The sequence below is a fragment of the Mixophyes fleayi genome, chromosome 1 (assembly GCF_038048845.1).
Source record: "Mixophyes fleayi isolate aMixFle1 chromosome 1, aMixFle1.hap1, whole genome shotgun sequence".
Taxonomy (NCBI): domain Eukaryota; kingdom Metazoa; phylum Chordata; class Amphibia; order Anura; family Limnodynastidae; genus Mixophyes; species Mixophyes fleayi.
In genome coordinates, this window is record NC_134402.1 from 232,207,741 (window position 1) to 232,235,305 (window position 27,565).

A 27,565-nucleotide genomic window follows, 5' to 3' on the forward strand; every position below is an offset into this window, starting at 1 on the left:
AGGACAGAAGAGTGGGAGGGGTGGAAGAGAGAGTGGAGGAGGAGATTTCAAGTCGGATGGCCTCGATTTTAGAGGAGAAGAAGGAGGCGAAATCGGAGGCAGTCAGGGAGGAGGGAGGGGGGGGAGGGGAGGGGGCCAGGAGAGTGCTGAAGGTGGCAAAGAGGCGGCGGGGGTTAGAGGACTGGGAAGAGATGAGGGATTTAAAGAAAGATTGTTTAGCGAGTGAGAGGGCAGAGCTGTAGGATGAAAGGATGAATTTAAAGTGGAGGAAGTCAGCCAGGGAGCGGGATTTTCTCCAGTGACGTTCGGCGGAACGGGAGCATTTTTGGAGGAAGCGGGTGAATTTGGAGTGCCAGGGTTGGGGTTTGGAGCAGCGGGGGTGGACGGAGTGGGCAGGTGCGACCGCGTCCAGAGCGGAGGTGAGGGTGTGATTGTAGAGGGAGACCGCCTGGTTGGGGCAGGCCTGGGAGGAAAGGGGAGAAAGGAGGGTATCGAGAGAGGAGGACAGAGAGGCAGGGTCAAGAGGGTCGAGGTTGCGTAGAATTGAATAGAATTAGGTTGAATAGAATGACATTAGTGCTGTGCAGTTGTCCATATATAGGGAATAAAAAACACCTACAGACAAATGCATATAGAATGATAGAAGCACCATACTGTATGTACAGTTTAAGAATGAGATTCACTGACAATTACATACAAGATAGGATATGTGGAACTGTGTAGTTGGTGACTTTAAAGAAAGAGGAGTATTATGAAGAATGGAAACCTCCAAGGATAAATCTTTACAAAGCTAAAAAAAATAATTTTACACTTTTTTTCCTAAAATATTACTTTCAAAACATGTATATATATATATATATAGTTCAACATAAGTATGTGTTTAGACACTTGCTTTTTCATGTCTGCATTTTTATCTCACAATATACCAGAATCTATAATACAAAATAACAAAACCATCCCCAATTATATCACCCCAATGAATGTATACTCAGCCTAACACAGAACTAAATATATATATATATTGTAACAAAACCGCACCCTTCTCTTGGCACTTTTGTCACCTTCTGTTGCAAGAATACCCAGTAGACATCAGCAACACGAAACCTCTTTTATAAATCAAATATATTTATTGTTTCCATCACAATAAATTGCACAACTTCCGTCAGGATGACACCAGCAAGCAACTACCTTTTACTTGCACCTCCTGGTGACCCTAAACACTAACTAGACACAGTACAGCTCCCTACTGACTGGCCAACTAGTTCAGCGTCAGTCACCTCTAACAATAGCACAACTCAGGATTAAATACAGATGTCTCCTCCCACATGCTTGGATGACTGACAGGCGACACTCCCACCTTGTCTTTAAAGGATGGCTCCTCAGGTGTTCTGTAACGCCTAATCAGCACAGCCACCCCTATCAGCTCTGTGGATACAAACACGTTAAAGCATGCAAGTAAATCACTTTTTTACATTTACTTTACAACATGTCTCTGACCTGTACATTACTGAACTTAAGCACAGTGCTACACCTGTATATAACTTTATCTGCAGCCTTTTACCTGCAGACAGTTAGCACCATAGCTAATTCCACTATTAGAGGCCTGTGGAAAACCACTCCCATCGCCACTATATATATATATATATATATATATATATATATATATATATATATATATATACACACACATGTACCATATACCATGTTGCTTATTAAAGTAAGAATCAAGTTTCACCTTCCATGCCTGTTTGTATTATTTTTAGCTTGCGTTACATTGTAACTGTATATTCTTTCATCTTGGTCCTCTGTTTAGTGTACCTCTTTTCCATTCCTGGTGAGAAAAAGTTGTATGTGAATTAACAAAATAATCAATATACTCAATTTAGTGAAGTAAAAGTGCATGTACATTGTTTCTATATACTGTATGGCTGTTTTGGTGGTAATGATTTTATTTTTAACTGTAGCTATTACCCCTTAAAGTGTGGTTAATGTCTTCCTAATTCGCTATACACATTGTCACCTGGCTCCCCCACCACACTAGACACGTGTTAAATATGATTTTTTGTTAAGGCCTCATAAGGCCTTTGTTCAGCCATTTTATTGTAACTTGTATAGAAATATTATTTGCTAGAAGAGATTATTCATTTTTCTGTTAACTTGCAGTTTTGCAATATGTGAGCCTATGGCCTTGAAGTTGAACTAATAGAGAACACCTGAAGAATGTAACCAGTTATGAAAACAATAATGAGCTTCATATCCAGCTGGTAGTATGGGAGCTGCATCCATGGTGCTGCACATAGCATATCTCCAACTCCCCTTGAGATAAGAAATAATAGGCTCATCTGTCCTTAGAAGGGGGAGAAAAGTAAACACCTCAAGAATACGTGAGAAAGTTAATCAGTAGCGCTTCTCATAAACTAGTGGTATAAACTATTGTATGCATATGACGTAGGATTCATTTATTCAGTAGCCTATAAAAACCTGTATCTTTGTATCAATAAACTAGAGAATATTCCTTGCATACAGAACTTGGTCTGTGTCAATTCTCTCCAGCTGATTGAAGCGCTTCCAGATATACTTGACACCACAGGCTGACTTGGGTCAGAATTTTAGATTTAACAACTTGGAGGTCGCCACAGAGATTCGCTGTCCAGCAGGCTACAAGACAGACAACGGAGGTTTCCCAGCACATTGAACCCCAACATCCGCGGTCAGTAGATTTCTACTCGTTGGTCTTCCTAGTCTGGGTCACCTCATGTCTGTCTGAGGCACCTGACACGCGAATTTGTGAGTCTCAAGTATCATCTGATTAATATAATACAGTATTAACCCAATTTGTTTACTGTAATTGTATTGTTGATTAGATTTTTGAAAGATGATTGAATTTTGAGTGCATGTGTTTGTACCTATGTATGATGTATAAAGCATAAAAGTCACATAAGACATTGATCAAAGAAGCATGTAATGGAATAGAGGGATTTAGAGAGTTATTGTTTTGAACATTGAGTGAACATTTTAGACACCATCCCCAGAGGTATATCAAAGAAGGGAGATTCTGTAATCTGCCCAAATTGTGTAAGAGAGATTTCCAAAAGACCTTCGTCCCAGATACTGTCAAAGAAGCTATTTAGCACGGACATCCAGTACAAGGAGTCCACAGAACGGGACGTCCAGTGCAAGGACAACCCACAGAAACTAGATAAGAGTCCCGATTTGGACTCAACAGAATACTGTCAATACGAGTAATATAGATAGTAAACAAATGACAGCAGCTCCCTCATAGATATGATGCACAAAGACTAAAGGAAATGGGGGAGTAGAAGGTCTGCAGGGAATTTTTCAAGAAAGCGGGGATAGCCAAAGATATGTGTGGATGGAGAAACAAAGGTGTTGCAAGTGGTAATGTGACAAGAACAAAGGGGTATTGAGATCAAACCCCAAGAGATTGTTTGAGGTGGCACAGGAAAGTTAAGAGATCTGAAAAGTCGAAATATATGTGGATATGCTAAATGCATCGGAAGCTGAATAATGAATCAAGTAGGTTGTATATTATAAATGTATGTTTGATCCTGTGCAGCTGAATAAGTGAAATGTGCCCCTCCCTTATTCTGTGTAAATGATTTCAGTGTGTTGAGATAAGAAGCACACTGTTTTTTGTTTTTTGACAATGTATGTAAAATTAAAGAAATGTGTCCGGAGTGCTGATTGATGATAACATGTTGAAGCTAACTTGTATTTAGTGTAATGCTGGGACTTGTAGTTCCACAGCAGTAGGCTGGAAGATGTCAGTTAAGTTTTCTTTCTCTGTATGTGAGTTTTGTCTCCGTCTTACTGCGTGTGAGAGAGATCCGTGATAATTCACATTGTTTGTTCTCTGTCTTAGTGCTCTATAAGGGAGATGTTTGATTTACTTTAAATCACAATGTTTGTCTGTCTTGTCCGTTTTTTACAAGAGACATGTTTCAAGGTTGAAAAAGTTGTACATTCATTGCTTAATGATAAGCTTTTAAAAAGATACAAAAGAAGTTTTAAAATGTTTGGTCCGATTGCACGGACAAGATTGTAAATAATGTACATTATCACTATAAGTACTAGTGTCAGAACAAAGCTGGCTGGGATCCAACAAGCCGTTTCTGTATTTGAACAAAATAATTTTGTTTCTGAAGTTCAGAAATATAGCTTTCTCTTTAATGAAGTTGAGAATTGTGGGAGTGAGCTTACATGCTGTTTTTATCTGTGTTAAAATGGCGCTGATGAATGTTCTCAGAAATCAGGAGGGTTTGTTATGCCTTTAAAGAAATGTTACGAGATAAAATGTCGTCTGTGAGCGAGACTTAAGTGAATATATTTTTACTTTGAACACGAGAATCACAGAATCTAGAAATATTTGTGAATATTTGGTCACGGGAGAGAGATTTTGTTGAGAAAATGTTGAATGATTTACAGACACAATGTATTGTGTCTAACGAGAGTACTCTGATTTATGAGACAGTGCTGCTTTTAAAATGGTTGAATACTTGGAACCAAGATTCCAGATTGAATGTTTCTAAACCCGGAAATTTAATTAGTGTCATTTAAAAGGGCTGTACTAAGAGATGATAAGAAAGGAGTGGCTTTGAACACTCGCCCAGGTCTCGTCACTGACATTCTCTATTTGTGAAATTAGGGACTGCCCCTTTGAGGAAATCAAGGCATGGAACGCATAGCGTCACAGTTAAGCTTTTAGCAGCTGTTCACTGGTTACCTGATAACAGTATACACGCATGTTACAGTTACAGTAATTCCTAGTAAATAAATGTTAATCTCTATGCAAAAGTTTTTTTATTCACAGGTCTCCAGCTGCAAAGACCCATTAGGCAATCCAGATTGCATTGATTTAACTTCCAATGCACCATCTTTGCACCACAACAAACATAAGTATAAACTAATGAAGGATTTAAATAACGTAAACTCTTCTGAGTAATGATTACCTTGTTTTGGAAGAGATATTAGAGTTTATGTGCTATTCGCATAGCAAATGCATGAACTAGGTGGTTTTTCTGTATGTGCAGAAAGCAAAAGGTTTTTATTTGTATCCTCATTACAGTTTTGAGTAAATCAGTGTTTGTAAAGACATTTACTGCCCTTATTTACTGTGCTATAATTGTCATATACTGTAAATAATTCTCTTTATTGTGGGTATGGTAATGCATTGATGGGAATTCTATATTTTTACAGAAATGAAAAAGATTTAAGACTTTAAGAGCAATTGTATGTGCTCCTGCATTAGCACTTCTGGATCATAGCAAGCCATTTATACTCTCCTCTGAGCAGAACCAAATGTTTAACCAATTTTAAGCTGAAATAACTTCAGCGCCAGCACTGGCTTTGCCAGATTATGACAAGCCTTTCACATTATTTTGTTATGAAGTCAGTGCACATGTACAAGGAGTACTGACACAAATACATGGTCGCAAGCTAAGGTCACTTGCATACTACTCTGCTTTAGTGCTTGAAAAGAGTATAGATATTGTGCTAGGACACCCAGTTACCTTAACGGTATCGTACGTTGTGACAGAAACCAAGCACAAGCAAAACATTTGTTACCGGCCAGATTTACTAAGTATGAAGATATACAGCACAAAGGACATTCCCTCCTATTGTGAAATGAGTGACATATAACACTTGCCGAGCGCACTGTGTATTTTCTTCCTCCCTTTCCTTTTTTATTAGAAAAAAAAAAAAAAAAAGGAAGCACAAGAGGCCCCAGAGCCTCTCATGTTCACAGATATATGTTAAGACCTTCAGACAAGGGGAATCTGAGTAAACTGTATTTTAAGTTTTTTAAAGGTCCAAGGGAGACCAGAGAGGGGAGTTCATTGATATTAGCAGGAGGAATATAGATTGCACGTTATTTTCCTTTGCTGTGCGCTGTAGATGTGTACTAGACTAGAAAGGAAAGCCAAGTTTGGAAGAACCAGACTCAGGCCCATAGTAATGTATAGATCATTATACATAATTAGAAAATTCTAATATAAAAGTTTAACCCAACCATATAAAGAAAAGAGCAACCCATGACTACAGGGGTTTACACCCAATGCAGGAATGTGTTTGTGAGTATTGTGGCCCAACACATTATTATATACACTAATAGAACTGATGATGTGGCTTATTAACAGGTTATTTAAGCTAAGTGTTTCTCTTCCAGAAGAATTAAAGTTACCACATCTGTCTTAACCGTTGTACTGTACACTCCATCTAATGAGTGTAAACTTTGTGGAACTCAGAAACCAAGAACCTTGTCCTTGGATTCCACATGCTCCTTACTGAAGCCTATCCTAATGAAGTAGCACTGCTTACTCCCAGTAACGTTACACTTAAGCAGTGCACAATGTTGAATCCTGCTGCCTTATTGCAGCAAGTTTCAAAAGATGGGAGAAGTACCTGTATATATTGGGGTTACCCTAGGGATTTGGGGGAATTCCATTCCAGCTTGAACAGAAAGAAAGGAAAAAAAAAAATGCAAACAAAATTTTTCTGAACATGATTGCATAGAACTAATGAAACAAGAATCTCTGGTTTTATCTCACATTAAAGATAAACCATTACCAGATGCAGACATCACTCTTTTTGTAGATGGTTCACACTATCACATAGATCCTGTCCCGTATACAGGGTGTGCTGTAACCACACACACAGAAATAGTGATTCAACAGACTCTACCGAGTCACATGTCAGCACAAGAAGCTGAACTAAAGGCCCTGACACTTGCATGCATATATGCAAAAGGACAAAGAGTAAATATTTACACTGATTCAAGTTATGCATTTGTAATTGCGCATGATTATGGCCCTGTATGGAAAAGTAGGGACCTTATGGGTTCAGCAAGCAAACCAGTCAATATGATGAACATACCAGGGCATTGTTCACTGCATTCCAGCTGTCCTCCAAACAGTGATGAAGATGAAGACACACACAGAGATACTACCCCCGAAGCTAAGTGAAATAGACCAGGCCGCACGAGAAGCCGCCATAGCCCCAGTACCCCAAGGGGAGTCTATTTACATGGTGACCCCCTGACCCCTGTTTGACCAGAGCACACTCCAACTTATGGAAAGACAAGCAACAGAAAATAAGAAAAAGACTTGGGCAATACATGGAGCACTAGAAGTGCAAGGAGTGGTGTAAAGGTCAGCGTTTGTGTCTGCCAAAAGTAGTTTATCCCATTATGGCCAATATAGCACACGAGAAAGTGCATCTGGGAAAAGATGCTATGGTTGTACTCACTAGCAGCTTATGGATAGTACCAGGGTTCGCCCAAGCAGCACAGTCGTTAGTGGCAGAATGCCTAGTCTGTGCACAAAGTAACCCGAGTAAGTCTGTCCTATGGAAAAGCACACCCCAGACATAAGATCCCTATAAGAGGATACAGATAGACTTTATAACTTCCCAAATGCTCGGGCTTTGAGAATGTGCTTGTCTGTGTCAACTTCTTTAGTCACTGGCTGGAGACATGGCTGTATAGAAAAGCAAATGCTAAAGCATTAGCCAAGAAAATTGCGAATGAGGTAATCTGATGATATGGTGTACCAGAGGTCATTGTAAGTGACAGAGGGATACACTTTACGGGGCAAGGATTCCAGAAACTATCACACCCCCTACAGATCCCAAAGTTCAGGATGTATGGAGCGCCTTAATGGTACACTGAAATTGAAAATGCAGAAAATAATGGCTGAAACAGGTCTGCCATGGATCTCATGTTTACCTGCACTCAGTAAAAAATACTGCTAGGAAAGACACAGGTTTAACACCATATGAGATATTGTTTGGCACAGCAAACAGAACAGGCTGTTATTTTCCATAGCAACTACACCATGTATATAGTGATTTGTTGAATTATGTTGCCTTATTATAGAAACAACTAACTGAAATACATGGTCAAATATTCTCCTCCATTGCAAACCCTAATTTTGATACAGGTACCCATAAACTGCACCCTGGGGGGCTGGGTGGTCGTGAGAAAGCACATCAGGAGAAGTCTTGAACCCAGATACAAGGGTCCTTATCAAGTCCTGTTGACGACTCCCATGGCAGTGGAAGTACAGGAAAGAGACACCTGGATTCACGCATAACACTGCAAAGTCTTCAAATCAGGGGAGTCTTGTTCTGATAAATAGAAATGACTGTCTCATTGTATTGATATGTCTTGCCAGAATAATTGTGACTGAAGTAGGGATTAAGGCCTCCCTAACCCAGTATGAAACAGACAGTTAAGTGACATATTGCCTATGCCACTGTGAGAAACATATGGGAAGGAGTGCTCAACAATTTGCACTCATAGTAGAGTAAACTCTGAAAATGTCTTTGTGCAGATGCATAACCTCATTGGTAAAGTTGTCAGTAATGATTCATGTTGGATATTGGAAATATTGGCATTAGTAGCAAATGGTTTAGCAATCCTGTTGATCGTATAGGTGATAATGAAACTAAATATATGGCTGATTAAGAAGTTACTGACACTTGATTGTTGTCTCTCCAAAAAGGGAACCACTGAAAATCCCGAACCTCTGATGATCACAGAAATTACTTCTGAAACCTGACCAGACTATGAGTGTCATGAATTATTTGGACTAGCAAAGCCAAAGAACTGCAGAGTTTGCAACAAGAAACTACTAAAGATTGAACAAAGGACATGCAAGGCCTGCAGAACTACTATAGACTCATTAACTATCTTTTAAGAAACCATCTTTTAAGAAACCATCTTCTAAGAAACCATCTTTTCTAGACATGGACATTTGCCAAAATGCATCTCCTCATAAATCAAGTTAGGACAGGGAGGATCACAGGCTTATTAGTGGGGGATGAGTTGACAGATTCCTAAGGGGACCAACTCTATGCATGTGGCCTCCTACATGTGTATAAGTACCTGCTTATTAAGAATGTGGTTCTATAGATAGGATTAGGTAGGTAGGAGGAGAAAGGGTCGAAAATTGAATAAAAGATGGGAAATGTTAAATATGATTTTTTGTTAAGGCCTCATAAGGCCTTTGTTCAGCCATTTTATTGTAACTTGTATAGAAATATTATTTGCTAGAAGAGATTATTCATTTTTCTGTTAACTTGCAGTTTTGCAATATGTGAGCCTATGGCCTTGAAGTTGAACTAATAGAGAACACCTGAAGAATGTAACCAGTTATGAAAACAATAATGAGCTTCATATCCAGCTGGTAGTATGGGAGCTGCATCCATGGTGCTGCACATAGCATATCTCCAACTCCCCTTGAGATAAGAAATAATAGGCTCATCTGTCCTTAGAAGGGGGAGAAAAGTAAACACCTCAAGAATACGTGAGAAAGTTAATCAGTAGCGCTTCTCATAAACTAGTGGTATAAACTATTGTATGCATATGACGTAGGATTCATTTATTCAGTAGCCTATAAAAACCTGTATCTTTGTATCAATAAACTAGAGAATATTCCTTGCATACAGAACTTGGTCTGTGTCAATTCTCTCCAGCTGATTGAAGCGCTTCCAGATATACTTGACACCACAGGCTGACTTGGGTCAGAATTTTAGATTTAACACACGAATCCTATAAGCTGCTACATTTTCAGAACAGTATTTATGGCTTAAAACTTTTGGGAACTCATGTTCTAAGCTTGGCAAAGACAGATTTACTGACCTGTGGGTCACCTGTGGAGAGAATTGAGAAGCTCTGATAACACCCAATGAGTGATATGGGTAAGAGGAGGGTTTATTGGGGGCTGCTTAGAGCCAAATTGGTACTTTGCATCCAGATTGATATTGATGTTGTTGCAGGCCAGGTCTGTGTTTTGTTTTGGAAGATAGCGATCACAGCAACATCTACCTCCCAGCATTACCATTAATGCTGTACTTAGGACTATGTTTATTTTCAGACAGATGTTTAATGGATATAACACTTATATGGGAAAAGATAAGATGGTTCCCTCATTGTACAGCATATAAGTTTATAGAATATAAATAATAATGATAGACAGACATGGGGGGACATATGCAACTTAGCAGCACATCACAAATTACTGCACTGGCTTTGCACTGTTTGCATGTTCTACTCAGTCCACACATATGGTCGCATCCAACTGTACAATGAAATGTCTGTTTTCTCAGATGCCTTTGTGCACCCAGGGAAGACCATAATAATTATAGGGACCCTGTACATTTTTGATCCCAGACTTAACCCGTTGATAGACGAATATTAAAAATGTTATATATCAATGAGTAACCAATGGCATTAAGTTTAGAACAATAATTTTATTATGTTTTTGGTTGTGCAATGAAAGCAAATAGTGAGTTAGAATGTAATCCCATTTATCTTTTTTTTTTTCATAATGCAATAACAGCCACATGCCCCCTGAGATAACAGGCCCTCTGTGAATCTTGTGTAGATAAGGACAATCTGGTGTTGCAGTGTTAATGCATAGCTTGTCAGATAAACACATGCACTTTGTTATGTTAAACCTTAATCTGTCCTTTACAAAAGATGACATGATGCCTCTATTGACATTACTCTGACTATTCCTTGGAAGGTAATAGGTGTACACAAGGTCATGACCCAACACAGAGCTAAGTTTAAGAAAAATAGGGATTTATATAGCTTCCTTATTCTTCAAAATAGCTTCTTTGGAAGTGCCACCAATGGCAGATCCAGGTAAGGATAGTGAGGGCACAGTTAGAGTGATCACTGCTGGGAAGTAGACTGAGGGGGTCATGTGACCCGGTAGGGTTAGGGGGGAATTGGATTCTCTGCTCTCCAGAAGGGAGGGGTAAAAGAATAACAGATTTGGCATGATGAGACAGGGATAGAGACTGAGAGAAACAGAGAGACGGAAATAAAGTAGAAAATGTAACAGCAGATAAATTTACAGTGGTAGATAGAGTTTAATGGGTTTTACGCTCAAATATTTTGTTTTTCACTTTTCATGAATGCAAAAACAATGGCAGCAAATAATTAGCAGCCACCCTTAGAAGAAGGTGGCCCAAACGTACGATCCTCCAAGTACTGAGACCATGGGCCATTAACAACAAATTTCAGAATAATTAAGTGTTCAGACAATACTATATCGGATTAGACACACAGAAATCTGACCTACCTTCCCTATCTGAGGGGGAAGCCAAGTCTTTAGAAGATCCAGTGACAAGGCATAAACTCACCCTGGCCATATCCCAAGTACCATAATGCAAATGTACTGGCTTTGCAATAACCTATTGTAAAATGTCCGAGAAGCTCATATTATTGAATATTATTAAATGGCAAAACACAATTATAGATGACTATTCCATCCTTTTCCAAGCCTTAGATGCTCATATAACAATTATACACAAACAGGTAAAGAAAATACATGTGCTAACTACCACCCAATAAGTTTGTTTAGAATTGATTTAAAATTATATGGAAAGCAGCACTGTAATTAGAGTTCATGATGCACTAAACAAACACTAGTAATGACATTGGGAATGGGATCATAATACTTAGCATTAAATTGCTTAAAAGGAAAATAAAAGCCCCCAAGCCCATTCAAAACACATCTTTCTTTCCAGCCTAGCAAGCATTACAATTAAGGAAAAAAAGTATATTCTACATAAGTAGTCTGTGCCACCTCTGTTTTGTAGTCTCTCCTGTTGTTTCCCTTTATCCTCTGTGTGTCTTCTCAGCCTCCTCTGTTATCTACTGTGTACATCCTCCCCACATCCACATTACACATTGCTCCCCCATGCCTCCCATTTATATACTCCACCCCACATCTGCTCCACATCTCTTCTGGAGACTATTATGTCTATCCCAGAGGGTTCCAGTAAACCTGTAAAGTAACGTCTTTCAAGCCATCCAACAAATCATTACTAAGTTTTATGGGCAGGAAAACACCCTAGACTAAATAAATCAATTCTTTGTCTGCCAAAGATGTGGGTAAGAGTAGAGGTACCAGATATTAAGAGCTATTACAAAGCCTCCCTTCCTATTGATGACATTTAATCTGGATCAGCATGGTGGCTAAATGGTTAGTACTTCTGCCTTACAGCACTGGGGTCATGAGTTCAATTCCCGATCCTAAATTTTCTAATAACACATGTGTTACACCAGGTTTTTATTTTTAATTTTTTAAGTTTTTATAGTGTACTGGCCAGACACTTTATACAAGACATTTAAGAGGTGTACCACACTTCACTTTATCAGCTCATTATATACATGATCCAGATGAGTTGAATTGCATAAATTTATGGTTTGAATTTTATTTTTGTTTATCAATAAATGTGTCATATTTATAAGATCTGTCATCCTAATTAATATATTTTATACATTATCAAATTTATGATTATTTAACTTATTTTGACTCCTCTTGGCGCACTCTACACTCTATAATTAAGAGATTGGCGTCCTCTAATAGGTGCTGCGACAGTAGTGAGGCATATAAATTTGTCTAATTAATTATATAACATGGAAGCTCTATACGGTTGAAGCACACATAGTCTCTCTGTTATCTAAATCAATTCCCGACCATGGCCTTATCTGTGAGGAGTTTATATGTTCTCCCTGTGTTTGCGTGGGTTTCCTCCGGGTGCTCCGGTTTCCTCCCACACTAAACATACTGGTAGGTTAATTGGCTGCTAACAAATTGACCCTAGTCTGTGTGTGTTTTAAGGAATTTAGACTGTAAACCCCAATGGGGCAGGGACTGATGTGAGTGAGTTCTCTGTACAGTGCTGCTATATAAATAAATGATGATGATGATCAACGTCAAACAATACCTCTACAGACTTCCATAACACACATCCCTGGGCTACTGCAATTCAGACCTAAGACATAGCCTGCTAATGGGTCCTACATATTTTATCACTAGAACGTTTAAAAAAAGATATTTTCTATATTCCCTTTTCGGATATACAGTATATGCTGTTAAAGTTTCCATCAGACTCCTCATTACCTAATTTCACAGCTAAACAATGGGTAAAATAGGTAAACTAGCCCACTCACACTCAATTAGTAAAAGACAGTGGAGGTTGGGTATAAACTACTTTCAAGATGGTACAGAAACATATTGTGAGAGGATGTTGGCTGCCTTACCAATGTCAGGCAAACAACCAACCATTGAAATAAATTTGTGAACATTTGGAGACCCTGGTTGATGTGTGAAATTCGGGAATACAAAGGCATTCTCTGAAACTCTGCTGGAGCTCCACGAACTTGTGGTGACAGGATGTAGTGTGGTACCCCACTCACTGTTGCCCTCCTCTTCAGCTTTGGCTATGGTGTGGGAGTGGCATCCGTGACCAGAGTGTCCCCTGAATACACAAGTGATTAACACAGGTTGTGTGGAGTGAACACTAGTGGTGGTGCAGTGAAAAATAAAAATATATTTTGGGTGTCAAGCCATCTCATAATAAATAAACAGAACTTTATGCAAATACCTTTTAATCCAGCATATAAACATAAGGATTGCAATGATTTACAGTACATAAATGCCAAACTCCTCAAGCACATATCTTTAGCAGATGTCAATGCTATAAAAACGTCACACTGCACAGTACTTGTTGCAACAGGCAGATTACGTACCAGTAGGTTTACTGGGAGCAGTAGTTCCATGTGTCCTCATGACACAGCTGTCCCCCAATCTAGGGACTCCTCCATTCCATGTAGCCACTCTGCTTACAGTCAGTGATAGGTTTCGGGGCACTTTTCAAGGGACCGGTCCTCATGATGCTGCACTGTTAATCATCCCCCATATCCAGGGACTCTCTCTACCAGCCACACAGCTCTTCCCACAGTGAGGGTCATCCAGGCTGCTCCCCTTCCATCTATCCCAATATCCAAGGACTCTGCAACCACAGTCACACTGCTTTACACACCACTCGTCTCTCGCCCCATTTGCAGGGCTTTCCGTGGGTAACTCTTCTTACTGCTCATCACTACTGTGTCTTGTTAAACATCTCCCACATACTGCATGATAACCACACTGCCCTCCACTCAGCAGCTTCTTCTCAAAGGTTCTTCTGGCTTGTTGGGGGCTCTCCCCCTCTTAACAGAAGCCTCCTTATGGCAGCGACCACACACCCACCATGTCAGGTGTCTCTTCTCGGGGTACCCCTGATGGTGGTGATCCCAATTATGCATGTCCCTTATTATGGAGCTTAAAGCTGGTGGAGCCTCTTTGATTTAGGGGCTCTTGACTCCTCCCCTATTGTTTATCTCTGAGGGGCTAATCATATCTTCTGCCTCACAACATTAGACCACCCTCATATCTCCTGGGTCTTGGCTTCCAAAATGGCTATCACCATGAGCACAGGGAAACCAGAGTCTTTATATGTTCTGGTCCCTACATGTATAGCCCAAACTGGCGCGGTTCCCAGGGTATCACTGAAATGGACACTCCCCAGTCACACCTCTCTTTCTGATCAACCTTCTCCCTTTTACTTATTTTTTTCTTACATTTCTCTGCTAAAAAACACAAAAACAAAATACAAAAGCGTTTGCTGTCATATTGCTTATTGCTTGCTACATTCATGCTTATACCACGTTCTTTATTTATCTTCTTGATATCTTCTGGAAATAGTTTGTATTATGCTCCTCTCATTTAATAGATAAAGCATTTTAAAAAATATGCTGTGTCACTGTGCACATTATGCTTATCATGGCATAAGACCTAATGCAAACTCTGTTAAAGCAGCAAACTCTTATTATAGTGTGGTCAGCCACCTTTTTCACTTTTATTGTGAAGCAGTGGTGCTCAGAATGTGCTTTGTGGGCTCCTTCACTTCCCAAACATATATCCAATAATAAAAGTGACAGCAGCAAATATTTCAAAGGCTTATCAGAGCTGGTTTATTGTGAGATAGGTAGGTATGACCAGTGGTTTTTTTGTAAGAAAAAAGTTGCCGGAACTCACCTCTTTCTGCCCCCTCATTTTTGTGTAGCCCTCTCTTTCTGGCCTCCTCATTTTTTTGTAGCCCTCTCTTTCTGCCCCCCCCCCCCTCATTTTTCTGTAGCCCTCTCTTTCTGCCCCCCCCTCGTTTTTCTGTAGCCCTCTCTTTCTGCCCCCCCCCCCTCATTTTTCTGTAGCCCTCTCTTTTTGCCCTTCCTCATTTTTCTGTAGCCCTCTCTTTCTGCCCCCCTAATTTTTCTGTAGCCCTCTCTTTCTGCCTCCCTCGTTTTTCTATAGCCTGTTCTTTCTGCCATCTCATTTTTCTGTAGCCCTCTCTTTCTGCCCCCCTTGTTTTTCTGTAGCCCTCTCTTTCTGCTCCCTAATTTTTCTGTAGCCATCTCTTTCTGCCCCCTCATTTATTTGTAGCCCTCTCTTTCTGCACCCTCATTTTTCTGTAGCCATCTCTTTCTGCCCCCTCATTTTTCTGTAGCCCTCTCTTTTTGCTCCCTCGTTTTTCTGTAGCCCTCCCTTTCTTCCACCTCATTTTTCTGTAGCCCTCTTTCTGCCCCCCTCATTTTTCTGTAGCCCTCTTTCTGCCCCCCTCGTTTTTTTGTAGCCCTCTCTTTCTGTGTCTCTTCCCCTGCTTTCTGTAGTCTGTACTTCCCTTCTATGCTTCTTTTCTTGCTTCGCTGCTTGATCGCGGCTCCTCTCACTGGCAGCGTCGTGATGTCACGACGCTGCTGGAGCCGAAAGCAGGAGAAAAAAAAATGTTAAAAAGTTTATTAAACTTTGAAGACCCATGGAAAAAAGGTGCCGGAACGCACCTCTTTCTGCCCCCTCATTTTTGTGTAGCCCTCTCTTTCTGCCCCCCTCATTTTTTTGTAGCCCTCTCTTTCTGCCCCCCCTCATTTTTCTGTAGCCCTCTCTTTCTGCCCCCCCTCATTTTTCTGTAGCCCTCTCTTTCTGCCCCCCCCTCATTTTTCTGTAGCCCTCTCTTTTTGCCCTCCCTCATTTTTGTGTAGCCCTCTCTTTCTGCCATCTCATTTTTCTGTAGCCCTCTCTGTCCCCCTTGTTTTTCTGTAGCCCTCTCATTCTGCTCCCTAATTTTTCTGTAGCCATCTCTTTCTGCCCCCTCATTTTTCTGTAGCCCTGTCTTTCTGCCCCCTCGTTTTTCTGTAGCCCTCTCTTTCTGCCCCCTCGTTTTTCTGTAGCCCTCCCTTTCTTCCACCTCATTTTTCTGTAGCCCTCTTTCTGCCCCCCTCATTTTTCTGTAGCCCTCTTTCTGCCCCCCTCATTTTCTTGTAGCCCTCTCTTTCTGTGTCTCCTCCCCTGCTTTCTGTAGTCTGTACTTCCCTTCTATGCTTCTTTTCTTGCTTCGCTGCTTGATCTAGGCTCCTCTCACTGGCAGCGTCGTGATGTCACGACGCTGCTGGAGCCGAAAGCAGGAGAAAAAAAAAATGTTAAAAAGTTTATTAAACTTTGAAGACCCATGGAAAAAAAGGTGCCGGAACGCCGTTCTGAGCGTTCTATCACAAAAAAAGCCCTGGGTATGACAAATACTGTTTCAAGGGGGCTCCTTCCCATTCTTCAAGTGCAGCAATCAAATAGTAACATGGGGTTATATACTCTTTAAGGCAACAGGTGGCCAGCCGCACAGTGATATTTACCTGTGGCCCCCAGCTCACTGTCCCCTCTTTGACTTATTCTCTGCTTTAGGTCATAAAGCAGCTGGTTTCTGCATCACGAGACCTCAAGTTCAAAGCAGGGAGGTCCCACAGCTCATCAAAGGAGAAGGAAAAGGTGTATTTTGCGCAACATGCTCTCCCTACTTCCTCTGCGGACTCCAGAATAAAGGTAAGTAATTGTTAGACAGTGTTAGGTTATTAGGCGTGTGAGGAGATGTGATAGGCTTGAGGGGAGGTCTGAGTGGCATGCAGTGACATTTTGGAGTACACACAGGGCCGGACTGGGACTAAAAATCAGCCCTGGCATTTAAGGTACACAGGCCCACCTCAGTTCCAGCAGGAATGAAAATATGTGCCGCCGCGTAGCGGTGGCGCTGAACACGGCGTGACCTCATTGTGTTGTGGGTGTGGCCAACATGGGGCATTGATACATACATTATAATAATACATTACATTTTAGACAAATACACAGGCCCTACTGTTAGAAGCACACAGCGTTGCCTTCACAAGCAGTACGTTGTGAAGCGGGACATACCTCCCAACTGTCCTTGCAGTCGGACCAAATCCTGACTAAGGGAGACAGTCATCCAAATTCAGGACTGCCCTACCAGATTCAGGACAGTTGGCAGACTGTCCTGCTCTCTCCTACCTGTCTTGGTCACTTTCACCACTTGTAGCAGATGGTTTCTTTAGCTCAGTTCATTCTTGTCTCGAACCTGGAATATTGGATGCCCTATTTTGAAAAAAAAAATGGGTACATGAGATTTAGAAAACTCCAACCAGCCCCAATGTTAAAACAATAGCACTCACGTTTTATAATTAGGCCTACCTCCAGTCCCCACAATAATAATATTCACATTAATTAAGTAGACCAATTTCCCTCCAACCAGCCCCAACATAAAATTAACAGTATACCCATTTACTCAAGACATATTTCCCTCCCTCCAAACAGTCCCAGCAATAAATTAAATAGCATTAAAATGTAATAAATATAGCCATTTTCCACAACCAATCCCGACAATAAATAATTTATATTCACATTCAATAAATAGCCCTTCTCCCCAAAATCAGCCCCATATTCAATTGATAGCCCTAAACCACCCCAGCATTAAATTAAAGGTTCTTTCACCTCACCTTAAATAATTAGCCCCCACCTACACTCCACCATTAAATAGCCTACCTCCCACACTATATTAAGATCCTCCCTTCTCTCACATATTATATTAAAATACTGCGCTCGCGCACACTATATGAACATGGCCAAACACGCACGTACACTATAGCAACATGGGGCCACACATGCACAAAATTAGCCCCACAGCCACACTGTTAGCCCCACTGGTTGTTAGCCCCACTGGTTGTTAGCCCCACTGTCTGGTTGTTAGCCCCACTGTCTGGTTGTTAGCCCCACTGTTTTTCCTCCACTGTTTGTTAGCCCCACTGTTTATTTGTTAGCACCACTGTTTGTTAGCCCCACTGTTTGTTTGTTAGCCCCACTGTTTGTTTGTTAGCCCCACTGTTTTTCCTCCACTGTTTGTTTGTTAGCCCCACTGTTTGTTTGTTAGCCCCACTGTTTGTTTGTTTGTTAGCCCCACTGTTTGTTTGTTTGTTAGCCCCACTGTTTGTTTGTTAGCCCCACTGTTTGTTTGTTAGCCCCACTGTTTGTTTGTTAGCCCCACTGTTTGTTTGTTAGCCCCACTGTTTTTCCTCCACTGCTTGTTTGTTAGCCCCACTGTTTGTTTGTTTGTTAGCCCCACTGTTTTTCCTCCACTGTTTGTTTGTTTGCCCCAGTTTGCCAGCCCCACTGTTTGCCACACTATTACTTACACACACAGACACTTACCTTTTTACATCCAGCAGCAGCAGCACCCTGCGCGCTGGTCAGCCAACGGAGAATCAATGACTGCCGACTATGCAGTAATCACATGGGACGGCGCCTGTGGCGTGGTGCCGTCCCATGTGATTACTCACATAGTCGCCAGTCACTGACTCTCCGTCCGCCGAGCAGCGCGCAGGGTGCTGCTGCTCGGCGGACATGCGGACCGGCCCTTCTGGCCATCGGCCCTTCTGGCATTTGCCAGAAGTGCCAGATGGCCAGTCCGCCCCTGAGTACACATGAGGTTTTTTGGGAGTATTTTGGGGCAAGTGAAGGTCTGAGGGCATGTGGGGGAATTTTGGAGTAAGTCAGAGGCACCTGGGTACATTTTGGGATGAGTTAGGGGATACCAAGGTTGTTTTGTGGCTGTTTTTTTCAATATTAAAATTAAGGGTACTGTGCGGCCCCTAGGAAAATGAAAGGGACCCACATGTTACATTGACCTTTCAATCTAAATAATATGTGATATCTATTTGTCTGTTTAAGCCATGTGGAAAAAGAGACTTTATTCAGAAACGCCTCTCTCTGATGGAGTAGTCTACACAGAGGTGAAACTAGAGAGCTGTGGGACCCGCTGCAGGGCAGTGGGGCAGAGGGGACCAGGGCCCACAACTCGATAGCTCCCCATGCAGAGGGCCCCATTATCTCCATGGGCCCCAGTGCGCTGCACCAATGGTAGTTTTGCCATTGAGTCTACATGTGTCTCCGCCTCTAGGTGGTGTTCTTACTGCTAACACTTGACAGCATAATTAAGACCCATTATTATGTGCTTCAGTGAAATTATTGGCTACAAATTGATCATGTTTATTAAATTCACATTCTGTTTCACTTGTATACATTCCAGTATTATTCTTGTGTTCAGATAAACTACATTTGATTTACTACTGATTTGTCCAACATACACTAATCCAGACGGACACTTGAGTAGATATATTACTTCTTTACAAGTAAAACATCCTTTAACTGACAAAGTCTGACCAGTCGTAGGAAGTGTTATATAATAGTATTACATGATGCGCAATTATAACAGGGGAAGGTTCATTCACTTGAAGTTGTCAAGTAGGTTTGCTTCCTCAGTTTTTGTTCAATGTCAGCTTTAATTAACATATCACTATCATGTTCCCCACTTATTAATGCAAATTTAAATCCAAGTACTACTTTCTTACTGTAAAATCTTTTCAGAAACTTGTTGCACATATAATTAGCGCTTTCTTCAACATTTGCCCTGTATCTGTATTGCATTTACCCCTGAAGTGCTGACTGTATGGAAGGTGTTCAATTAAAAGGTGGCTCCTTCCCACGTCTTCCATTGCTTTGCAGGAGCTGTCTTGTTATCACAGAGCGCTTTTCCCTTTGCTCCTCCTGCTTTTTTCGTTTTTGTTTTGTTGTATTTTACCTGAGGGCTATGTATTCCTGAAAATAACAACCCTCTGAGCTTGATCTGGTTTATTGAGTGGAATCCCACTTGCTAGTTTCTGTACTTGTGTCATTTTACTTCTTCAATGTTATTATTTTTCTAGGTTCGCTTTAAGTTCTGTTTGCAAAATATCATATTCCTCTTTAGGTTCCAAGTGCTCTATATTTAGGAATGTGGACCTGTTAGAGTCAGACAATGATATTGTTACATTTTGTACAGTATATCTTTTATTACAAAGTTAAATCTTTATGAGTCTGTTGATAATACCAGTGAACAATAAAAATAGTAATTATAACTTAACAGCTATTACCAATTTTCACCAGTTGAAAAATAATGTTCACTAATGTTTTGGGCAACAAGAGGTCCCACACAAGATATAAATTCAATTTTTTTGGTGCACTTTAGTGTTATTTTGTAACATTTGTAGTTCTCATGTTACCACACTATGTGATCCTTTAAATCACCTAACAGTGTTTACATAAAGTGCATGTAATTTTAACCATTGTTGTCAATATATTAAAATCATTTGTAGGGTCATGTCATATGTGATACAATCTAGGTAGACATTTTATGACTATAATGTCCAACATGGTATGTTTTCTAAACTTGGCTATAATGTCATTATAACCTGTATTTTAAATGCTCCTAATTAAAAAAAAAAATTAAAATATGAAGCCCAGAGAATAACAATGGATAGTAATAACTGCATCTAGTATACCAAATACCAGCAATCCTACATGCAGAAACTCAATGTTGAACATTTCTAGGATCAAATCAGTAAAACCTGGGATTTGCCTTTGAAATTGGGGATAGTTGGCAGCTACGATCTATCATGTAAGAATAACCAGCATATATTGTTGGGAGTACAGTACACCCCAAGGCAGTTTTCTTGACGCTTAAACAAGCATATTGTAATCTTGGGTAAAAGGTGTTAAGAAAACTATTTGAGAGAAGAGCTGTTTTTGTTTGTCCAAGCCAATCATAGGTGTTAGTTTCACATATAGGTCAACAAGCTGTTAAGCCATGTATGAGTGACTTGGTAGTCTTAGCAGGAGGTTGGTGTCCTGTCACCTCTTACAATTCAGGGTGTCTCTTATCTAGTGTGAAACTCAACTCCATAGTGGCCAAGTCTCAGAAAGCTCAGTATCAATGTAAGTGACATAGTAACAGCTGGTTGACAAAGAAACAATTGGGGAATTAATTAACATATTTAACAAGCAAATTAACACATCTTTTTCTCTTTATCAAATTCCCCTTATAACAACTGCTAATCCTATCAACATATATTTGAACACATATTTGGTTCTAACACAGTTTCAACATTTTATTCTGTTTTCTTAAAGTTCATAAAACAGTAAAATCTCAACAACAATAGAAAGACACAAATGAGAAAAATATGTATAGACAAGGCCTCTTTGTTCATAAAAACACAGCCTAATTCTATGTTGGGAAAAATATGTTCTGCTTATATAATATATGTTGTACTACTGAAATATAATCACTACATTGAAATAGATCAGAGACCCCAAATGGATAAATAATACAGATTGTGAGAGTGATTTACAATGCTGCAGAAATGTGGACATGCAATATTTAGTGCAAATGCAGCTATTTGTCTGCTGTGCCCAATACCTAGTTGCCCGTACTGCTCTTGGAGCTTAATTTATGCTTTAAAGCACAAGACTAAGGGGACTCAAGATTATCTTCATTTCCTGTGTTGTCTACATTGAATTTTTTACTACAGTGATATGTTTGTGCATAAAAATGCAGTTTCTCAAATAAAGTGTGCTTAGTTGTTGTAAAAGGCAACCCATTAAAATGATAGAGCACCCTGGGCCTTATGTAGAGTTGGACGCAAATTGCAATGTACTTATCGTAAATAGTTTACACAGTATTCAGAGCCGCACACATCTTAAGATACACACGACTCGTAATGGTACGCAAAATGTGTACATTTTCATCAGATACGCTTAATTACGCTCCTACGTTAAAAGAGTATGATACGTTATAAGTGTATCATATGCAATGGCCACGGATACTCTCAAAAATTCTAACCAGCCCTAGTGCTGCCAGCCTAGACTGGAACTGACAAAATCGGTGGGACAAAAACGTAGAATTTGCCAGAACCAGCACTAGGCTATGGTAAGGAAAATCATATCATGGGGTCCTCCTGCTGATGCCAAACCAGCCTTAGGCCAGTCAGCATGGTTTTGGATGGCCTATGGGCATCAGACCCACTAAAAAAATGTGCCCCTCTTAGTTTCAACCAGCCCCATGCTGAAAAGAATTAGGGCAATTCCCAAACCCTGGAGCAGAGGGTGTGGGTTAATATTTAAATGAATTAGATTAAATTAACCATTTTGCCCATGGTGCACTACAGGTCCCAGCATGCCCAGGCCATCATTATGAGTTTAGGCATGCAGCACTTAGTTCCTGTAGTGCTCTGGGGAAAAATGTAAATAAAACACATACAAAAATACATTTATTTAGCCATGAGTGCTGGTAGTGGGAAATACCCCAGCAGGGGAAGGCAGGGTGGGGGGGGGGGGCTGGCAAATTATAGCCCAGGGGCCAAGACTTGACTCAGCAGCCTATTTTAAAGGCAAAGAAATGCAGGTTGCCAGGGCCCCCTGCCCCCCAGCCCAACCAGTCCCTGTACACCAGTTATAAATATGACTTGATCTTTATTTTACCAGGACCTATAAAATAAAAAGATGCCAGTGGTACCCACATGGGCATGGGTGGGCAATAACTTGGACAGTACCCCCTAAAGGCGAATCTGCAGCTACTTCCCCCTCAGCACTTATCTCCAATCTCTTCATGGATGTGTGAAAATTAGGTAATTTTAAGAGGTGAAAAGTGGGAATTCCTTTCCTAAATGCACAATTTTTTGCTCTCGTTCACCTGTCTCCCATTTCACACTGTGTCCTCCATGCTGCTTTTGCTCCCCATCACCTGTCTCCCATTTCACACTGCGCCCTTCATGCTGCTTTTGCTCCCCATCACCTGTCTCCCCTGTTTCACACTGCGCCCTTCATGCTGCTTTTGCTCCCTTCTCCTGACGTCACGCCCAACATTCAGTGCGAAGGGAGAAGGAGAGGAGGGCGTCTGATAACTACCCTGACCGTGGGTTTGACATGTCTGGTTTGAAAAGTGTCACAATTGTGTATATTCATCAATTACCTTTAATGTATAGAATTCTTGGTTGCCATGATCACTGTGCAATTTCTAATAAAAAATATTATAACCTGGGAGCTCTCTTGATTTACTTAGTAATAAGTAATAACTAAAATTACTTTACAACTGCAAATAAAACAATTAGGAAGCAGTTCTCCCATACTGAACTGAGACTAGGACATGATTTTGAAAGCAATATTTTCATATTTTCTTTAAATGTATTCTTTGTGAGTTTGACATTTACATGGCAAACAAACCTTTCCTACCATGGAAACCACAAAGAGGGATCTTTGCCTGAGCTTCTGCCTCTACTGATGGTTAAGAAATAGCCTTATTTTCATAATTCATAAAGCTTATTCTGTAATTCTTATCTGGATGGTGGGTACCAGCTATCTCCTACCACTGTTGCACATCTAGAGGTAGTGTATGCGATACTACGTTATGTGTGTACTGCCTTATTTGTCTCTATGTAAAAGGTTGCAATATAGTAGTTTGTAAAGTAGGCCACATAAGGAGAGTTGAGTTGCCAAATTGCAGACAAATCTGTTTTTTCAACAGTCATCAGATATTTCTATTTGTTTGTATCAGTGTGTGAAAGATGTACTGCTAAATCGGTTCAATAATTTATTGTTTAAATGTTTTAAAAGGAAGCAAGGACAAGAAAGCAATACAAATAATGATGCCATGTTACTAGATTATAGAAACTGTTATAGAATAATGGTGTATATTACTGCATTAGGAGTATACCAAAATATGCTGTTAGACTGCAACTTCCTAACACACTGTATGCTTTCGGACAAGTTTCACATGAAACTGCAAGACCAGATGTCCATTTGGACATAGATGTTGCTAGATTCTTCTCACATTAGATTGCAAGCTCTTTGATCTGTATACCAATCTACTGAATCAGTTGAGGTACAGGATTAAATATTTAAAGAGAATCATGTCACACCATTATTTCAATGTATGTTTAATTGCTATGTTTGAGAAGTAAAGTATTTTATATACAAACTTTTACTTTATTGAAGCTGGTTTCCATTTGCATTTTTATTACTAATCTCAGTATCTATATACAGTGGAATAAAGCAGAAATGCAGCAGGAACCTCAAAGCTTATGTCATTTGGTATGCAAAAAAATATAGTAATTATCTAGCATAGAAATGAGAACACACACACATATAATTATATATATCAAATGGCCTTAACTCCGCTTAGGTTATATATATTAATAATAATTATAAGAACATTGTACAAAAAGTATACACATATAGATCTACTCTTATATCCTATTACATCTATTTTCTTGGTTTGAGAATTCGTAATTGACCCTTGGAATGTGATTATTTACATTCAAAAAGGTGAAGACAGGATGATTACCTTTTAACACCTCCCTACCGACTCCAGAAAGCTGACAAATTTCACACTCTGGAGGTTTCTAATGGTATTTAGGGGTGAGATTCACAGTAAAAATCAGACCATTGAGAGGGAGCACCATGAACACATCTGTGCTATTCATCACCATTCTAGCCCTCTTTTTGCTGGCTGACTGCTCTGAGCTCCCTTTTCAGGAGAGGATGCTTCTCAAGGCCTTGGGATTAAATGGAAGACCCCGACCTGTTGCTCCAGGTCCTGTACCAAAGGCCCTTTGGAAAATTTTTGAACAGGGCATCAACTCAGAAAATCCATGCAGGATGGAGGGCTTTCAGGTACCTGGAAACATTGTCAGATCCTACAAAGATCAAGGTGAGTACAGATGTGGGGAAAATAGTATATTCATTTCAGTACTTTTTTAATTTTTAACCTTTACATGATGGGGAAATTATCTAGTACAACATTAGTAATTTACAGTACATACATTGTTTACCTTTTTCTTCTGCATTTTTGTTTATTTGGTCTGAAAGCTGCACTTTATTACTAAAGGAGTGTTTATTGCTTTGCAGTGATACAATTCATATACTATTTTGAGATCCTAGAATCATGTATTTCCTTATGTAATTTATGGTGACTGATGTCTTTCCAACTAATTATGAGTCAAAGGATAGACTAGTTTCCTAAAGTATGTTGGTAATTGTAGGTTAAAACCATTCAAAACAGTGTGTCTGATTTACTTTCTTGGACATTAGTGTACAAAATGTCCCAATACTTAACTATTATGTGTATAATTTAATACATTCTGCTGTTCAGAAGTACAAAAACACAATACACACTTTGGTCTGCTGGAACATGTTTTATTTGTAATGTGTTTTTAGATCATATTTTTACAACCCTTTAAGACCTTATAATAGGGAGATATTATAAAATTAATTTCAATGTAAATAACCAATATGTTGACATAACTAATATACATTCATAGATTTCTGGTTTGGCAGACACAAGTAAAAGATCAAACATCAAAAAAAGATATATACATAATTTCCCCATAGTTGTATATATTGTATGAAATTGGAATAAGGGTGATTGAACACTTTACTGAAGTCATACTTATGGCCCAACTTCACAGCGGTGTGAAATTTTAAAGTCCTATAGTTGTTTTTATTATAAATGTTATCTTTATCGTATTGAATGTTGGATGAATAATATCTCCCCTACTAAGCCCACTGGTATGGCGCTTTTTATTGAAGATAACAAGCACAACAACGATATTCTACATGAGCAAACAATGGAAAATAAGCTATACCTTAACTCTATATTGCACTGATAATGTAGCATGCATCTATTAAATAATTTTATAACCATCAGTAATCATTGTTCTTCTGTTTGTTTGTTTTTTTCATATAGGTCCTTTGATGTCCAGTGAAATTCCCCATGGATCTCTATGCTTTAGGAAATATCTCTTCTTCGATCTTTCTGTGGTGGAGAAGAAAGAGGAGGTGACCCTTGGCCAACTGGAAATCAAGTTCAAGCACAACACCTACCAAGGGCATGTGTTCCAGCTTCAGTTGTACCACCCTCTGCATATGTCTTTAAAGGGAATGCGAGATCACTCAATGAACAGGAAACTTTTGTTTGCACAATCATTCCGTCTCCTTCACAAGTCTCTTTATTTCAACCTGACCAAAGTGGCCCAGGATTGGGCCAAAGCAGAAAACAATATGGGACTGGTTCTGGAAATATTAGCTGATGTCGATACTAGCAGGACCAATCATTTCTCATCATCCTGTGAGCAAATAGATTTTTTCATCCATACTTCTTTCCTCACAGTTTCTCTTGACCCAACCAGTTGCAAAGCCTCTCGAACCAAAAGAAGTGCAGAGTCTTCGCTGCCAACACCCAGCAATATTTGCAGCAAGAGGAGACTATATATTGACTTCAAGGATGTGGGATGGCAGAACTGGGTTATTGCACCCCGTGGCTACATGGCCAACTACTGCCATGGAGAATGCCCCTACCCACTGACCGAGATGCTCAAGGGCACCAACCATGCTGTGTTACAGACACTGGTGCATTCCATTGAGCCGGAAATTACACCGCTGCCATGTTGTGCTCCCACCAAGCTCTCTCCCATCTCTATGCTGTATTATGACAACAATGACAATGTCGTGCTAAGACATTATGAGGACATGGTAGTGGATGAATGTGGCTGCAAATGAGAAGGTCTTACCCATTGTAACTCTTACAAGCCAAATGCTCCTTCTCAAAAGCCAAATGTTTTGACAGGTGTGTTCTATTAATTAGGAGTGGTTTATGCCATTCCCAGATAGCCCAATACGCCTGCTGTGATGAGAGAAAGAGAGGACTTCACGTTAACCACAAAAGGTGTTATAATATTGGAGCAGACATTATACAAGGAATGAACATTCAGAGGATTGAGAACCATACAAGTTTAGAAACCCTTCACGTTATGCATAGCTTATTAATGGATAAGCTCCAGGACTCCTTCCTTCTTGTCATTATGTTCAAAAGGGAAGGTGGTAAGTGGAGGCTGGAATTCTCATCATACAGGATTTTCCATTTCAATATTCAAATAACAAGCATATAAAAAGGAAGACAACTTGATAAGTGACTTTGAACCTTGACTTATTATATTATATACTGCATTTAGCGCAATTTAAAAAGGCGAAGTGGCATTCTGCCAGTTTTCCATTTTGATGAAACTGGAGCCTTGTTCTTGACACATGATCACAAAGACACATTATCACTTAGTGGATTTATAATGCCTTGCTGCTACATTTGCACTGAACAAATCTGTTTTATTCCCCCCCACCCTCTACCTATTCTATGTAGCACTAAGAAATTAGCTTTAATGGAACTTTGGGAATAGTTTGTTGACTTATGCATATTATTTAGCAAATTACATGCTTCTACCAAATGATCTGTACTAATAGGTTAGCTTACACAGTAAACTTCCAAAACTGTATTTGTGACATGATTTAAATAAAGTATTTTTTTTTAATCAAGTCTTGATGCATTATATGTCTGTATCTATCTCTCACCAGAATTGGAAGCTATACAACTTAATTTTAAAAACTCTAGTTTATCACAAATGGCACATCAAAAATATACCAAGCTTTTTTAATCATTTTTTTTTTTTTTT

General features: G+C 39.8%; 1 protein-coding gene and 2 long non-coding RNA genes across 4 annotated transcripts; 2 read left to right on the forward strand and 1 right to left on the reverse strand.

Annotated features, from left to right (window-relative positions):
- Positions 1-1,140: 1,140 nt before the first annotated feature.
- LOC142151599 (uncharacterized) lies at positions 1,141-14,349 on the reverse strand. 2 transcript variants are annotated; one of them, XR_012691214.1, is made up of 4 exons: positions 13,571-14,349; positions 11,112-11,223; positions 1,736-1,831; positions 1,141-1,425 (listed from the first exon to the last, which is right to left on the reverse strand). It is a non-coding gene; the product is annotated as an uncharacterized LOC142151599 (long non-coding RNA). The 2 variants fall into 2 exon arrangements; XR_012691215.1 differs by lacking the exon at positions 11,112-11,223.
- Positions 4,971-9,470, forward strand: LOC142151595 (uncharacterized). The gene is made up of 2 exons (XR_012691212.1): positions 4,971-5,462; positions 6,174-9,470. It is a non-coding gene; the product is annotated as an uncharacterized LOC142151595 (long non-coding RNA).
- Positions 14,350-24,331: 9,982 nt separating the features above from the next.
- Positions 24,332-27,428, forward strand: LOC142107398 (derriere protein-like). The gene is made up of 2 exons (XM_075190822.1): positions 24,332-24,774; positions 25,810-27,428. Exons 1-2 carry the CDS (start codon positions 24,525-24,527, stop codon positions 26,619-26,621), a joined length of 1,062 nt encoding a protein of 353 aa, XP_075046923.1. The 5' UTR covers positions 24,332-24,524; the 3' UTR covers positions 26,622-27,428.
- The last annotated feature ends 137 nt before the right edge of the window (positions 27,429-27,565 follow it).